The sequence below is a fragment of the Eumetopias jubatus genome, unplaced genomic scaffold (genome assembly GCF_037043125.1).
Source record: "Eumetopias jubatus isolate StellerSeaLion01/CBP00866 unplaced genomic scaffold, mEumJub1_p1.0 scaffold_23, whole genome shotgun sequence".
Classification (NCBI taxonomy): domain Eukaryota; kingdom Metazoa; phylum Chordata; class Mammalia; order Carnivora; family Otariidae; genus Eumetopias; species Eumetopias jubatus.
In genome coordinates, this window is record NW_028274829.1 from 271,208 (window position 1) to 289,332 (window position 18,125).

Consider the following 18,125-nt stretch of genomic DNA (forward strand, 5'->3'; position numbering starts at 1 on the left):
AATAAGGGAATACTTTTCTTTTGATATTTCTGTGTTTAGAGTGACCTTTCCTGGTCAGAAAAGATCCATCTCCTGGTGCACTTTCTACTTGTTTTCACCTCCCCCCGCACCACCCCCCCATACTCTTTTTGAGCTAAAGATAGTCCTTTGTTACTGGCATCATCACTACTATATCATTCACAACATAATTCTGCAAGTGTATGTCATGCTGGGTTTAATATGTAATACAGTGATTATGTGAGGTAATAGCCATAACAGCTGTAGTTTCTTACTTGGCCAAAAGATTTCATATTTAAATGTTAGGTTTCCGCTTTGGTGGAAATCTTACCATGTCAAAAGAGGTCGGAAGGAGGGATTGGATTCCCTTCGGCGTTCAGTCTTCTAGTTAGGAAATACCTGTTGCAGTTGGAATTTATCTTACATCATTCATCTCTGTAGTTTGGAGAGTATGAGGTTTGAATTCACTGATAGACATAGAGGGGAACAAACATCTTTGATCCAACGTGAATTATACAATCGATGAGATCCATGGTTCTTCATTGTGGGGTTGATGGCATTATGAGTCATTGTGCTCCTGTTTAGCTCTTAAGTACTACATATCCCCCACCTCTCCCTTTTCTCCCTCCCTCTCCTCCAAGGATAAAGACATGATAGACTTTTCTATTGTACATTCAACTCTCAACATTAATTACGACTAAGTCCAGGCACTGTACCAGGAATTGCTAGGTTTCTACCTGTCTTCCAGTGTCAAGTACTAGTGTTTAAAAACAGTTTCAAGGGATGAGACCCTCTGTACTTTGCTTATTTGAAGAATCAGTGGGTAAGAGCAGTGAAGAAAATTCCATGGAATACATTTTTGAAGTAGCGCGTTTATGAAGTCAAGTAAGTGGATCCAGGTTCTAACCCTTTGCTGTACACAAGCAGATAGAAATGCATCTGTTATATAAGTGAGAAAAAGCTGTAGGCTAACGCAGCATGCTTTTTAAACCCTTTAAAAATACTCAGCATATAAACTTGTGTTTGAGCTTGCCAGCGGTTTTTGTTGTTGTTGCTAATGTGTGTTCTCTCTCAAATTTTCTAATGTGTGCTTTGAATAACTTTGGGTTCCTTATTTGATTTACTTATTATATATTACTTAAGTACATTTTAACATTGCAAATATTACAAGTGGGTAAAAGTAAAATTGGTCTTCTGAAAATGTGTCCTGTGCTTTTAAGTTCCACAAATAACAAAGTACATTCATTTTAATAGAAACTCAGTATCATTTCTAAACCAGAAGTCTTTTTTCTTATGCTAACAATGATATAAGAAGGAAAAAGTAAAGGAGGTTTTTTCTGCTTAAAAATAAATAGTTATTGGATTTCTAGCTACATTAAAAATAAAGTATGGTTTCAAACTGGAAAAAAATTTTAAAAATATTTTTGATGTTATTTTGATGCTGTTGTAAATGTCTTCTTAACTTTTTTCAAATGTAATAGTGGGCATAAAAAAATACAATTGATCTTGTGTATTAATATCCTCTGCAACCTACTACACTCATTAGTTCTAATAATGCTAATTCATTATTATAATGAGCTAGGATTATAATTATGTTCAGTTATATGGAATTATAATTATTAACATATTATTAACACATTATTTGTTCTACTGTTTTGACTTCTTAATATTTTTTATGTATCAAATCGTCTGCAATTTAAGATAATTTTCTTTGTCCATTGTCCAAGTTTTAATGGTCATTTGTATTTTAGTTGAATTATAATAGTCCTTTCGATATTATGAATGCAAGTCATTTGTCAGATATACTTTTCTCCCTTCTGTGGGTTTTTATTGGAAGATAAAAAATAAAATTACTGAAATGAAAATTTTACTCTAAGAATTAAGAGAAGACTTAGCATGCAGAAGTATGAATCAATGAACTTAAAGACTGATCAATTGAAACTGTGGAGCTTGAGAAGCAGAACAAAAATGAATGAAGACAAAGTATAACAAAGACTAAGACCTTTAAGACACTAGAAAGTAAACCAGTATTCACATAATAATAGTGAATTATCCTCTCCAAAATGAGAGGAGAGAAAAGGAGTACAAAGAATAGTTGTTTTGGTCAAAAACTTCTCAAAATTTTGAAATAAACATATGAACACGTTCAAATACCTCAAGAAATTTCAACCAGAATAGAATCAAAAAGATCTACAATGAGACAATCATAGTAAAATTTCAAAAACCAAAGACCTCTGAATCTTGCACGTATCAAGCTAAAAGTGACTCATTGTGCACCAGACATCCACAATGAGATTTCATAAATAATAAAAGCCAGAAACAGTGGGATGATATACTTAAAGAGGGAAAAAGGAGAAAATCTTGCCGTCAACCAAGAGTTCTATATGTGGCCAAACCAATTTTTGAAAAAATTAAAACATTCTCATATAAACTAGAGAAAAAGGGCGCCAGGTGACCCATTCAGTTGAGTGTCCCACTCTTGATTTTCACTCAGGTCATGATCTTGTGGTTGTGGGATCCAACCTGTGTCAGGCTCCAACTCGGTTAGGGGACTGCTTCAGGTACTTTCTGCCTCTCCCTTCTCCTTCCCTGCGTCTCTCCCCACTCATGGTCTCTCTCTGTCTAAAATAAATGAATAAATAAAATCTTAAAAAATAAATAAATAAACGAGCTGAGAAATTTTATCACTAACATGCCTGCTAAATTAAAAAATGCTAAAGTAAATATTGAAGCCTTAAATGAAATGATACCACACAGTAATTTGAAGCAACCTAAAGAAATAAACATGATTAAGGGGAATCACATCGGTACATATCAAATGAAAATTACTGTATTTTTCTAAAGCCTCTTCATTTCTACATGGATTAAAAGACAAAACAAAGATAGCTTATGTGTTTTAATAAACACACAGTTTATAAAGTGTATAGGTAAACATGCAGTGCGTGACAATACAGGAGGGACAGGGGTGTATAGAAACAGATTTTTATATGCTACTGACCTAAGTTGATATTAAATTGGACTAAATTTTTATATTCAAGATAATATATGTAATCCTTACTATATCTACTAAAAATAACTTTAATATGCACAGAAGAGGAAATGAGAAAACAATCCATGAGATACAAAGGGAGGGTAGTAATAGATATATTAATGAAGAAAAAATATACAACATATGGAAAAGAAATAGCAAATGGTAGTAGAAAATTCCTTATCATCAATCACTTTAAATGTACATGAATTAGACTATCTAAGTAAAAGACACTATTTGTGATAATGGAAAAACCATCATCCAACTTTATGCTTTCTATAAAAGATTCACTCTAGGGCTTGGACGCGGGACCCTGATATCAAGACCTGAGTTGAGATCAAGAGTCAGCGCTTGATAGGAGAGGAAAGATGGCAGAGGAGTAGGGAACCCTGTTTCAACTGGTACCCGGAATTGAGCTGGGTATCTACCTGACCACCCTGAGCACCCACGAAACCAGCCTGAGATGTAAGAAGATCTGGATCTCTACAAACAGAATATCGCAGGCGGTTGGTTTTGAGGTACTAAGAGGGGAGCCCTGATTCTGCGGGCAGATATCGGAGGATAAATGGCAGCGGGAAGGTGCCTGGCCGTGGGGATCCTACACCTCCGGTGAGTGACAGCCTCATGTCCTGGGGATGGGGCACAGACTCACAGACCAGTAGCGGCAGGGAAAGGACTTTAGGGCGGCCCCCGGGCGGAAACCTGGAGCCACGGGGTCGCACGTGGGAACCGGGAGCTGTTGGCGGTTTTAGAAGCACAAAGGGCAGAGACATGCTCCGACCTGGAGGCAGGACTGGGGGCGCTGCAGAGGGGCACACAAACCAGGACCCTGCAGTTTATAGCAGCACGGACAGAAACGCAGACGGTGTGGCCTGGAGAGCTCACTGAAGAACAGACTGCGGTCTCTCTGCTCTGAGGCAGAGGGTTGGAAACGGTCTCCTCTGCTCTGACTTGTGGAAGAGACGTGGAAAGCCACCAGAGAACAAAAGCCCCCCAAAACCAGTTCCCACTGAGCCCATCCCCCGCCACAGGGGGGTAGGGCAACTCTGCCCAAACAGGGTTGCCTGAGTAACAGCACACCAGGCCCCTCGACCGGAAGACAGGCTGGGGAAACAAGAGGCCAGCAACCCTAAGGTCCCTAACAAACAGGTGCATCTTGCTTGGGTATTGGTCAATAATTTGGACTCTGTACATTCCCTCAAACGTCCGTCAACAGAATGACTAGGAGGAGGAACCCCTAAAATAGAAAAGACTCAGAGATTATGACTTATGGTGCAGATTTACAAATGGATGCAGATATAACCAAGATGTCGGAGAGGAATTCAGGGTAGTAGTCGGAGAGGAATTCAGGGTAGCAATTGTGAAGACAATGGCTAGAATGGAGAAATCAATCAATGGCAACATAGAGTGTCTAAGGGCAGAAATGAAAACTGAATTGGCAGAACTGAAAAATGCTATCAATGAGATCCAATCCAATCTAGATAATCTAACACCAAGGCAAGTGAGGCAGAAGAACAAATAAGCAACCTGGAAGACAATATACTAGATAAAAGGGGAAAAGAGGAGGCCAGGGAAAAACAACTCAGAATCCATGAAAATAGAATCAGAGAAATAAGTGACACCATGAAGCGTTCCAATGTCAGAATAATTGGAATCCCGGAAGGAGTGGAGAGAGAGAGAGGACTAGAAGATGTATTTGAGCAAATTGCAGCTGAGAATTTCCCTAATCTGGGGAATGAAACAAACATTCGTGTCCTAGAGGTAGAGAGGACCCCTAGAGGAGAACATAGGCAATAACCTCTTTGACCTCACCCACAGCAACTTCTTTCAAGATACATCTCCAAAAGCTAGTGAAACAAAAGCAAAAATGAACTTTTGGGAGTTCATCAAGATAAAAAGCTTCTGCACAGCAAAGGAAACAGTCAACAAAACAAAGAGGCAACCCACAGAATGGGAGAAGATATTTGCAAAAGACACTCCAGGTGAAGGGCTGGTATCCAAGATCTATAAAGAACTTCTCAAACTCAACACCCAAAAAACAAATAATCAAGTCAAAGAGTGGGCAGAAGATATGAAAAGACACTTCTCTGAAGAAGACATACAAATGGCTAACAGACACATGAAAAAGTGTTCATCATCATTAGCCATCAGGGAAATTCAAATCAAAACCACATTGAGATACCACCTTACACCAGTTAGAATGGCAAAAATGGACCAGGAAAGAAAGAACAAATGTTGGAGAAGTTGTGGAGAAAGGGGAACCCTCTTACACTGTTGGTGGGAATGCAAGTTGGTACAGCCACTTTGGAAAACGGTGTGGAGGTTCCTCAAAAATTTAAAAATAGAGCTACCCTATGACCCAGGAATTGCGCTCCTGGGTATTTACCCCAAAGACACAGATGTAGTGAAAAGAAGGGCTACATGCACCCCAATGTTCAGAGCAGCAATGTTCGCAATAGCCAAACTGTGGAAGGAGCCGAGATGCCCTTCAACAGACGAATGGATAAAGAAGATGGGGTCCGTATATACAATGGAATATTACTCAGCCATCAGAAAGGATGAATACCCAACTTTTACATCAACATGGATGGGACTGGAGGAGATTATGCTAAGTGAAATAAGTCAAGCAGAGAAAGTCAATTATCATATGGTTTCACTTATTTGTGGAACATAAGGAACAGCATGGAGGACATTAGGAGAAGGAAGGGAAAAATGAAGGGGGCAGAAATCGGAGGAAGAGACGAACCACGAGAGACTGTGGACTCTGAGAAACAAACAGGGTTTTAGAGGGGAGGGGGGATTGGTCAGCACGGTGACGGGCATTAAGGAGGGCACATACTGCATGGAGCACTGGGTGTTATACGAAAACAATGGATCGTGAATCACCACGTCAAAAACTAGTGATGTGTTGTATGGTGACTAACATAACATAAGAAAATTAAAAAACAAATACTGAGAAAAAAAAATTTATGTATAACATTTAACCATGTTGTTAAACTATATCCTCTATAATTACACATCTGAGAACTAAATAATGGTGATTAACGGCATATGGGCATAGATGACCATGGTATTCTCATGAAACTCCAGGAAGAAACCGGGATTCCTTATACAGAGTAATGATTGCAAACTCTTCCGGTGTAGACACAGTTTGAAAATATGTGTTGATGAAGTAGGATGACAAGAATGGATTGTTCAGGTCTGGATTTCATCTCAATTCCAGCTATCTCAGAGGCCAAGGGAATGAATTTTGTCATTGTACTGCACACTAGTTGGGATACTGCCATAGACACAGAGCTGGTAAGTATGCAGCAAATTCTCTCAGGGAATGACTTGTGAAAGCAGAAGATGGAGAAGATACTGTGACAGGCAGAGAAATAATCCTATATTTCAACGAAACAGGACACAAAAAAGCCTTTATAGTGGCATTAACCAGAACAGCCAAGTTTTCATAATGGCCAAAAAACTGGAAACTAAAAATTAGTGCATGCACTGATACCTAGTGATGCTAGTTTCCTTAAGTCAAACTCATTATCTGGAGTGTACATAACTGTGAACTACTCTTGAAGAAAATTTCCAGTGAAGAGTAAGACCAATTATGATAATAGTAAAAGACATGGGTTCAGTCACAAAAAGTAGATTTTGACTGGCTTAAACCAACGTCCATGTATTGTTCATTCAATATATACATAGAAAAATACTGTCAAATATGACAGTAATGGTGCTCAATCTGTGATGTCCAAGACAAAGTAAAGGGGTTCACCCTAAGAGTTGTATGATGAGAATTGGCATGGCTAAAAAGAGTGTGAATGTAATGGAAACTTATGAACGTGCTCAGGTAAACAGTTGTCTCTAAAGTCTTGTTAACTATGCTGAATTTCAAGGCTCAGAATTTAAAAGGCATCAAAAACAGCATAAGGACTTAAGCCTGAAATAGGCTGTGGATGGAATCAGAAAGCAACATAAATGTCTCCATTGAAAAATATAAAAGGTGGGCTAATGAGGGGAGGAAATGAAGGCACAAAATGGAATGTTTTGAGATCACTAGGGCAAAACAGGCCTTTGATAATACCACCTGTAAAATTACACAACATTCTGAGACATGCAGCCCATGACTGCAGCATGTGATCACATAATGGTTGCTGAACTGGTGAGAGTGTTATACTTTCCACTATGAATGTATTTTTTAATGAAGACAACCTTTGCCACTAAAATCCAAGGACTCTTCTAAATAACTGGGAGAATATAATGTAATTGAGAAAATACTGAAGTGAATACTATGTATTTGTCTTTTCTGGATTTCATTGACCTGTATCTCTTCCACATCAATTTTTTAAAGATTTTATTTATTGCAGAGCAGATACAAGTGGGCGGAGCGGCAAAGGGAGGAGGAGTCTGCTTCAGGACACAAGTCTGCAATGGACGCAAGGCTCGATCCCAGGACCCTGGGATCATAAGCTGAGCCGAAAGCAGACGTTTAACAGCTGAACCACCCAGGCGCCCCCTTCCACTTCATTGTAATTTATGCCCTCATTTTATTCATCCTGGACTATTTCAGAAATTACTTAACTCCAAATGCTTCTTTTCCTTGGCTCCCGTTCTTTTTTAAATATATATAATTTATTTAGGATGTATGTCACCTGTTCTTGCCAAATGACAAAAAAATACAATAAATAAAATAAAGATTTTTACTCTGAACTATTTCAAAAAATAAACGTAATGAAACCATACAGATGAACGTGTAATTTTATTGTTCAAGTAAGAGAATTGCCAATATGCGGTCAATTGCCAACAAATGATAATCTTTGTTATCTTGCATAATGATAGTCCTTTGACAGATCAGTTGTAATTAGGATGATGTGCATACGATGGAGAGGGTTGACGAGTTGTCCTTGAAAGTGAGGCAGCAGAAGTATCACCTATCATTGGCATTGTGCACCATGGGTTGCCGGCCGGTTGCAGGTTAGAAAAACGAGCCTCACTGGCTGACAAATCCGCATATCTAGTTGGAAAAGTGGAAGGCTCCACCCTCATACCAAAATAACTGCTCTGTAAGGGAGATATGATACGGTACTGAGATGTAGAAGTTGTAGTTGTAACGAAGTTCACAATGTGGCCATTTGCTTGAGTGTAGCTGCTATGTGAGTACATGTGGAAAGTGGTCAACTGGTTTAAAGTAGCATGTGGCTCCATTCCAATTTGTCCCGGTGGTCTAACCGACATTGCTGATGCAGGAGAAAAATCACTTCTCATAGGGGCCGTTGTAGTAGCAATTCTCTGGCTGGGAGAAAGCTTCCTTATTAGAGGCACATTTACGTTGGTGGAGTTTGAACATACCCTTTCTCCGCTAGTTTCAGCAACAAAACCAGAATTAGGTCTCTCCACATTATCCACTGCTCTGCAGGGTTTCTTGTTGAAACCTTGAACTAATGAAACTGTAGAAGCATTTTTAATCCCGGCTCTTCTTTTCATTCTTACTAAAAGATGGGGGCAGCCTCGTTTAAAATATGGATTATGATAGTACTGTAACTGAAACCAAAGGAGAACTTTACTAAGTGACATTTCCAACTAAGATAGAAGATAACCTATAAAATCTGACTGTAGTTTCATCACAAAAAGTCATCAAATAACATATTTAGTATGTTAGTATTTTTAAGAATTTACTTACTGGAAACAAACGTTTAATTACGGTTCATGAAAATGTGTTATATATTTACAGATAACAGTGAATAGCACTTTAAGTGGCTTCAGGACCTTATTTAAATTGAAGTTCACTGGTAACGATCAAAGATACTACCAAGATTTCTTATACCCCTGAATGTTTCATGCCTAAGCTGGCCTCAATTTTTAAAAAATGTTAAAAATTTAAAAATCTGACTTTAGCCTATACACACGAACATATTTACTGCTATACAAGGTGAAATCTTATATATTCTTTATATAAGTAATAACATTTTTGCGTACCTTGCTTAAAACAGAAACTTCTTTTTCCTCTGCTAGAAAGTCAGCCAGAGAAGCAGATCTTTGAAAACTCTGTCGCATTTTACTAAATCCATAAAGATTAAGCTGGCGAACTAAACTCCTCATACTTCCAGTTTCAAATATCCTGAAGGGAACCTTTCTCTCCAACACTTCTTTCTTGAAGAGTTCCTCATCAATCACTATAGAAGTTCCCTTCTCATCCCACCAAATTGACTTGAATTGATCACTTTCAACTATTTTCCAAAGTTTCCTGGGAAAGGTCAGAGAAAGAAAATCATTATCTTCATCTGGTTCAGAGACACAGAATGTGTAACATGGTCTTTTTATCAAGGATCCTCCTGACAAGGCCTGCAAAGCATTTTCTTCAATCATAGACCTCAGGTCCACATCTCCAGTGAATGTGTGATCACACAAAGGAGCGCTAATGGAGGCTGCGGAACCAGTCGATCCATCTTTAGGAGAATCATCTTGAATTTCTGAAGAAACATGTGCCATCTCAAATAAGTTTTCCTTCAGCTACGTTTCTCATCTGCATGGTTTTGAACACTGCAGCTTCAAATGCCGCTTTGGCTGGCCTCCGCAGATAGACTACCCAGACCGTCACAATGCTCTACCACTTGAGTAGTTGTGACATCACAAGATGCCTGTTTCCTAGCAATTAAAGCCAGACTGTTTACTTGTGAAATTCATTTCAGTTAAAATAAAGTACTTAAAATAAAAGTTATGTAGACAGCGACCAAAAAACTAAGATGTACAAAATCTTTTTCACAAAATTTTTTAAAGAAATAAATACATAATTATATTTAGCCCCTGATATAAAGTTATTTCCTTCTTCTAAACACACTCTTACTAGGTTGGTGCCAATAACATAAAACCTGGTAAGTGAAACCTGCAAAAAAATGAGTAAAACAAAAGATTTAAAAAGCCCTGACGATTTGGAACTTAAATCTGTGTAACCTGTATATAAAGAAAGTCATTGAGACCACAAGTTAGTGGTTGCCCTGGGCCAGGTGAGAGGGGAAGGGAAAGTTCTGTTTAAAGGATTTTTTCTTAAGGTGTTGAAAATATTTAAGAATTAGGTAATATGATACAACATTACAAAGATACAATTGCCCTTGAATTTTATATTTTGAAATGGTTATTTTTACATAATGTGTATTTTACCTCAATTTTTTTGCCTCAATTTTTTAACAGTAGCCTGAATCTGTTGTTATTACTGACTAAAATAAAATGTAATTAAGTTTCTGAATATAAAGTTAACTTATCTGTTTCTCATATGTAAGTATTCTGTGTTAAATAGTATCAAATACATTTCATAGTCATATTAGTGGAATAAATATGATTTTGTTTGGTATGTCTGTAAATACCTGTTAGATAGGAAGTAAAAGATTTTAAGAGATGTCAGGAGATCTACCATGAATGAGATCCTAAAGAGTCGGAGATAAAAAAATAACAGGACAGTGTTATAAATAAAATCTATTTCTATGTGTCTCTTGGGAAAATTGCTTTTATTGCAACAGCCAATGTATATACAAAAAGATTATGTGGGATAATCTTTGTGCCCAACAAACAGAATGTACATTTGTAAGGCAATCTCAATTCTGAGTAAAAAGTTCCTTTTCTGTCTAGCAATAACCACACTCCACCTACAGTAAGAATTTCTGTAGGTTCATGGTATGATATTGTGACTCCTTTGTCTTTTTAATACGTGTAGAAGAAATTAATTATTTTTACAATTGCCGTATTTTATCATGCCTCAGAGATACCAACATTAGGCGGATGTCTTAGTTTAATGTACTTTTTAAATCCAGAATTTTATGTATTAACAGTAAGTAATAAACATTTTCACATCAGTAAATATTTCATGAAGATAAAAGGATACTCCCTCCAGGGTGGCTTTGTTGGTTAAGCATCCAACTCTTGGTTTTAGCTCAGGTCACGACCTCAGGATCATGAAATCAAGTCTCAACTCAGGCTCCGCACCCAGCTGTGAGTCTGCTTCAGATCCTGTCCCTACCCGCCTTCCCCGCTCCACCACTTGTGCAAACTCTCTCTCTCAAATAAATAAATAAAATAAATCTTAAAAAAAAAAAAGATACTCCCTCCAGATGCAGGTTCATGGATTTTGACAATTATTTCATTCAAACATTTTTTTTTTTTTGCAAAATTGTAAAGATGTGTATTTATATTCTGGGGCATTTCCTTAATTTTCCACATGCAATTTTTGGGGGGGCCTAGTGATTATCTACGGCTACAAACAATGGTGTGTATATGTAGAGAAAACAGCGAGTTAATGGGAGGAACAGAAAGCAGAAATCACATTAGATGTAGAAAAGTTTCATCAAGTAGGGAGAAAGAAGAGTTTGGGGATTTTAGGGAAAGATGGCCTAATTCAAATTTCATCTGACTCTAAATTTTAAACCTTACCTCCATGAAGATAAAAGACATGAGCTATTTTATCTGGAAAACATGAATAGAATAGGTTGTATCTTCTTAGCTATATAGAAGAATAAGATTTCTGTCTTTGCGATCTTTTTATCACTTAAGATGTGATGCACCTTACATTCTCTCTGGTTGGTGCACACTCTATCACAAAACTGTTTTCTTTCTCTTCTGTCTTTGTGAAGAGGTTTTATAGACTGGGTGCAGATTTTGTTTTTAATTATATTCCTCCAGTCTGTGTTATATTTAACCTGGAGGCTACATGAAAAGGAACAGGCAGATGAGAGAAGGTTAAGGTTGCAAAATGAACTAGGAGACAGGAACGGTCATGTTAGGTGAGTAAAGCCCCTCATTTCAGTAGGAGTCCTAAGAGATTTCAGGTTGAAAATAAAATGCCTTATGGTTGGAACATGCTCCAAAACTATAGGACCGCAAATAAGGAGCAGCTCCAACATCTCTTTTTCAGCTGCTTCTACCTATCCCTTTCTCTGCCTAAACCCAGATATTTTGCAATACTTGTATCTGTCATAAATCTGGTGACTTTAGGTTTTTTTTTTTTTTTGTCCTGGAGGCTTGAAGTTGACAGAAGACTCTGTCAACTGATTCTATGTGAGAAAAGAGAACATGCTGATGAGCACTCTCAGGTTGGACAATGGTTAATGGATTATAAATTTTGTAGTTAATAATTAGTAGAAGGATGAACTGTTTAATTTTTTAAGCTAAACCTCAACCGTATGGGGACATAACATAATAAAGAAATTAAAAATAAATAAAATAAATAAATCTCAACCAAGTGGCAGAAAGGCAGTGTATTTTGAGTTAGTCGGATGTTTTGCAGCACAGGCTATGTGAAATTTAAAAAGTGCACCCAGGTACACCTGAATTCCCTCACTCTGTGACTGTTCTCTTTAACTTTACATTTAAATTTGTACACTGCCAATGACCTACTTTTAAACTCTGAGGCTTTACCGTATGTAGATGTTTTCACAGGTATTTTCTAAAAATAAACTTTACAAGTCAGCTTACATGTTCTGAGGAGAGAGGAGTGGGCTGGGCTGGGCTGGGAGAAAGGTATAATCTTTAATATCTATACATTTGACTTATGGATTGCTGGGGGAGATAATGGATTTCATTTCTTACAATATTGATTTCCTTCTTCCCTTAAGCTCAGTTGTCTCCGGTTATTTAGTCATGTCTTGCTTTAGACTTCTCGTCTCCTTTCGTAATATCTTAGATCTCCCTCTTTTCACCTACTCTTCTGTATTTCATTCTCTCCTTCCCTTTTTTTCTTATTCACGCAGTCACTCTGGATTTAAAAATCATTTAAAATAACATCTTTCTTTTGCTAACATTGTATCTTTAGCTTACATTATTTCAAAAGAACATGTTTATGACATCTTTGGGTGAGTGGTGAAATCATCTGCAAATGACTATTTCATATTTCCATATTTACACGTACTTCACAGGTAGATATGAATGTTCCATTCTCTTCTCTCCTCTGTAGTTGTAAGTGCTACAGGATACTTTCTATCTCGTCCTTTTAAGAAACACACTGTCTCTCTTTTGAGAAATTACGTATTTCGTATGTTATCCTTTTGATCCATTCATTATGAAAATATCTTCCTTTCATATTTCTTATAGATCACGTCTGCTAATAAGAAATGTAGTCCATTTTGGAGGCGCCTGGGTGGCTCATTCGTTAAGCGTCTGCCTTCAGCTCAGGTCATGGTCCCAGGGTCCTGGGATCCAGGCCCGCATCGGGCTCCCCGCTCCGCGGGAAGCCTGCTTCTCCCTCTCCCGCTCCCCCTGCTTGTGTTCCCTCTCTCGCTGTGTCTCTCTCTGTGAAATAAATCTTTTTTTAAATGAAGGGGAAGGGACGCCTGGGTGGCTCATTCGTTAAGCGTCTGCCTTCAGCTCAGGTCATGGTCCCAGGGTCCCAGGGTCCCGGGACCGAGCCCAAATCGTGCTCTCTCCTCGGCGGGAAGCCTGCTTCTCCCTCTTCCCCTCCCCCTGCTTGTGTTCCCTCTCTCCCTGTGTCTCTCTCTGTCAAATAAACAAAATCTTGAAAAAAAGAAAGAAAGAGAGAGAAAGGAAGGAAGGAAGAAAGAAAAAGAAATAGGAAGAAAGAAATTTAGTCCATTTTTTATTTGGGTATATCTATCTGACCACTCCCAGAGGTCACTCACAATTACTAAATTCTCCTCAGAATTTCATCCACTGGTTTTAGCCGCATTTCTAACCTAGAAAGTCTGATTTCAGAACTCGCTTTGGAACATCAGTTGATCATTTATCATTAGGAAGTGATCTATGTTATCCCCAGTTTTTTGCTCTGAAATCTACTTTGATATTAATCTGACCACCAAGCTCTTTTATGACTAGTACTTTTACGACTTTTTCCCATCCCTTTACCTGTGTTTTATTAATTCATCTTTACTTACTATTTTTTTTCTTATTTATTTTTATTTTTTAAAGATTTCCATTCATTTATTTGAGAGAGGCAGAGAGCACAAGGTGGGGGAGACAGAGGCAGAGGAAGAAGCAGGCTCCTCGCGGAGCAGGGAGCCTGATGTGGGGCTCGATCCCAGGACCCTGAGATCGTGACCTGAGCGGAAGGCAGACGCTTAACCCACTGAGCCACCCAGGTGCCTCCTTTGTTTTCTTATTTAGTGTGCATTTCTTGCAGGCAGCACTTAGAGTTTTTTAAAATCCAGCCCAACAAGCTGTGCCTCCTTATTAGGGCATATAAGTCATTTACAGTTAATATACTGATTAAAGTTTTCTACGTACCCTATCAAATATGTTTTATTCTACTTAATCTCTTTTGCTGGCTTTTTAGCTATAACTGTCTTATTGTTAGTTGTTGTTTTGAGTTAATAATACACATCCTCAACTTATTCTAATCTACCTTCAAGGAATATTATATCTCTTCATGTACAGTAAAAGCATCTGAAAATTATATATTTCCCTTCTTCTCTTACAAGCCTCTTTGGCAATGTAATGCATTTTACTTTTCCTTATATACCCATAGTACATTGTCATTATTTTTGTGTCAATAGTCAACACTCAGATTTAGACTGAAGGAAAACAATTTTACAAATTTATTCAGGTACTTAGCATTTTCAGCCTTTGTCCTTTTGTGCAGCTCCACTACGTATCTGTACCACCTTATTAGTCAATTAATAAAGTAGTTTGTAGGTAGAGCAAAAATACCAAAATTTTATTAAAATTTTAATGTTTTAACTTTTAAATCTCTTTTGATTTTTCAGCAATAAAAAATGAAAACAAATAGTAGAGTCACTGTCTTAAAACTAAACTCTTTTTTTTTTCCTAAGATTTTATTTATTTATTTATTTGAGAGAGAGAGAAGGAGCAGAGGGAGAAGCAGACTCCATGCTGAGTGTGGAGCCCGGTGTGGGATTCCGTCCCAGGACCCTGAGATCGTGACCTAAGCTGAAACCAAGTCAGGTGCTCAACTGACTGAGCCACCCAGGCATCCCGAAACTCTCTTATCTTATTAAAATATTTAACTACACACAAGCTGGTGCATATTTTATTTGACATACAAAATAAACATCTTAAAGTTTAAGAAGTTACAACTTTTAATGCTTTTTTTTATAGAAAAATGAGCCCTAGGTTTTCTACATATGTGCTACCTGAGTCAGAACTCAGTCTCTCAGTGATTATTCTTATTAGGGGAACTTTTGATTTCTAAATTCTGAGGGAGAACGTGTCAGTGAAATTCCCTCCCGCTGTCTCTTGCATCATTCACCTCTATTACAGAGAAAAATGGGATAAAAGTATATGCTGTGTTTACTTCTCACCTACTAAATCTTAACTATTACTCATAACCAAGTATCGAAAAAATTCTTGATTCTTTGTATCACTTTATTGTCAATATATCTGGCGAGCAAATACATTTCGTTTATTAATTTGCTCCTATTTTACTTTACTAAATAAATTACGAAATTAGTCAATACCAATAATATAACTTTTAAGCTCAGATTATTTGAGATACTTTACATATTACAGTACTCTTCAAATAATGTTAGCATTGTTTTAAATATTCTTTATGTTGATAGTTTTTTTTAAGGATTTTTTAAACTGGGTGTTATATACAACTAATGAATCGTTGAACACTACACAAAAACGATGTACTGTATGTTGGCTAGCTGAACATAATAAAAATAATAACATAAATAAAATAAAAGATTTTTTAATTTTAAGTAATCTCTACACCTAGGGTGGTGCTCAAGGTTACAACCCCAAGATCAAGATCGCATGCTCTTCCAACTATGTCAGCCAGGTGCACCATTATTGATAATTTTCTTAAATTTAGCTGGGCTTTTGTAACGGGAACTTTCTAGAATGGAAGGGCGCAAAGTTGTTTAACATCTCCTCCCATCCCCCAGATTAAGCCAGTGATACTATAGAGAATATATTAGTTGCTAGTGTTGGTGTATGGTGATTTGGGGTTGAAAGAGTAATCTTTAAGTGACCACTAAAACATGTTGATAGCACTTTGTTATGTTCGTCTTGAACTCTAAAAGTTTATATAATACTTACATTTTTTTCAAATCTACTTTTTATTGATTTGTTTTGGTATAATTATTTTACTTTATTTTTTATTTGATTTATTTATTTATTCAATCATTCATTCATTCATTTATTTATTTTGATGTAGTGATCCGTGGTTCACTGTTTACATATAACACCCAGTGCTCCATTCAATACATGCCCTCCTTAATACCAGGCTAACCGATCCCCCCAAACCCCTCCCCTCTAAAACCCTCAGTTTGTTTCTCAGTGTCCACAGTCTCTCATGGTTCGTCTCGCCCTCCAACTCGCCCCCCTCCATTTTTCCCTTCTTCTTCTTCTTTTTTTTTTCTTTAACATATAATGTATTATTTCTTTCAGAGGTACAGGTCTGTGATTCATCAGTCTTTAGCAATTCACAGCGCTCACCATAGCACATACCCTCCCCCATGTCCATCACCCAGCCACCCCATCCCTCCCACCCCCCACCACTCCAGCAACCCTCAGTTTGTTTCCTAAGATTAAGAATTCCTCATATCAGGGGGGCCTGAGTGGCTCAGTCATTAAGCATCTGCCTTCAGCTCAGGTCATGGGATCGAGCCCCGCATGGGGCTCCCTGCTCGGCGGGAAGCCTGCTTCTCCCTCTCCCACTCCCCCTGCTTGTGTTCCCTCTCTTGCTGTGTCTCTCTCTGTCAAATAAATAAATAAAATCTTAAAAAAAAAAAAAAGAATTCCTCATATCAGTGAGATCATATGATGCTTGTCTTTCTCTGACTGACTTACATCACTTTGCATAATACCCTCTAGTTCCATCCATGTCGTTGCAAATGGCAAGATTTTGGGTTTTTTGATGGCTGCATAATATTCCATTGTGTATATATACCACATCTTCTTGATCCATTCATCTGTTGATGGACATCTTGGCTCTTTCCATACTTTGGCTATTGTGGACATTGCTGCTATAAACATTGGGGTGCACGTACCCCTTCGGATCCCTACATTTGTATCTCCGGGGTAAATCCCCAGTAGTGGAATTCCTGGGTCATAGGATAGCTCTATTTTCAACTTTTGGAGGAACCTCCATACTGTTTTCCAGAGTGGCTGCACCAGCTTGCATTCCCACCCACAGTGCAGGAGGGTTCCCCTTTCTCCGCACCCTCACCAACATCTGTCGTTTCCTGACTTACTAATTTTAGCCGTTCTGACTGGTGTGAGGTGGAATCTCATTGTGGTTTCGATTTGTATTTCCCTGATGCCGAGTGATATTGAGCACTTTTTCATGTGCATATCGATGGGTCTTGTTATTTTATCCAGTCTGTTACCCTGTGTCTTTTGATTGGGGCATTTAGCCCATTTACAGTCAGGGTAACTATCGAAAGATATAAATTTAGTGCCATTATATTGCCTGTAAGGTGATTGTTACTATATATTTTCTCTATTTCTCTCTGGTCTGTATTACTTTTAGGCTCTCTCTTTGCTTAGAGGATCCTTTCAATATTTGTTGGAGGCCTGGTTTGGTGTTTGCAAATTCTTTCAGTTTTTGTTTGTCCTGGAAGCTTTTTATCTCTCCTCCTATTTTCAATGACAGCCTAGCTGGATTTAGTATTCTTGGCTGCATATTTTTCTTGTTTAGTGCTCTGACGATATCATGCCAGTCCTTCCTGGCCTTCCAGGTCTCTGTGGACAGGTCTGCTGCCAATGTAACGTTTCTACTGTTGTAGGTTACCAATCTCTTGTCCCGAGCTGCTTTCAGGATTTTCTCTTTGCCTCTGAGACTTGTAGGTTTTACTATTAGATGTCAGGGGGTTGACCTTTTTTTATTGATTTTGAGGGGGGTTCTCTGTGCCTCCTGGATTTTGATGCCTGTTTCCTTCCCCACATTAGGGACGTTCTCTGCTATAATTTGCTCCAGTATACCTTCTGCCCCTCTCTCTCTTTCTTCTTCTTCTGGGATCCCAATGATTCTAATGTTGTTTCATCTTATGGTATCGCTTATCTCTCAAATTCTGCCCTCGTGATCCAGTAGTTGTTTATCTCTCTTTTTCTCAGCTTTTTTATTTTCCATCATTTGGTCTTCTATATCGCTGATTCTCTCTCTGCCTCATTTATCCTAGCAGTTAGTGCCCCCATTTTTTATTGCACC

The 18,125-nt window shown here is 37.9% G+C and overlaps 1 protein-coding gene across 1 annotated transcript; it reads right to left on the reverse strand.

Annotated features, from left to right (window-relative positions):
• Positions 1 to 7,864: 7,864 nt before the first annotated feature.
• On the reverse strand, positions 7,865 to 9,502 carry LOC148162047 (heat shock transcription factor, Y-linked-like). The gene is made up of 2 exons (XM_088020325.1): positions 8,990 to 9,502; positions 7,865 to 8,554 (listed from the first exon to the last, which is right to left on the reverse strand). Exons 1-2 carry the CDS (start codon positions 9,500 to 9,502, stop codon positions 7,865 to 7,867), a joined length of 1,203 nt encoding a protein of 400 aa, XP_087876451.1.
• Between the last annotated feature and the right edge of the window lie 8,623 nt (positions 9,503 to 18,125).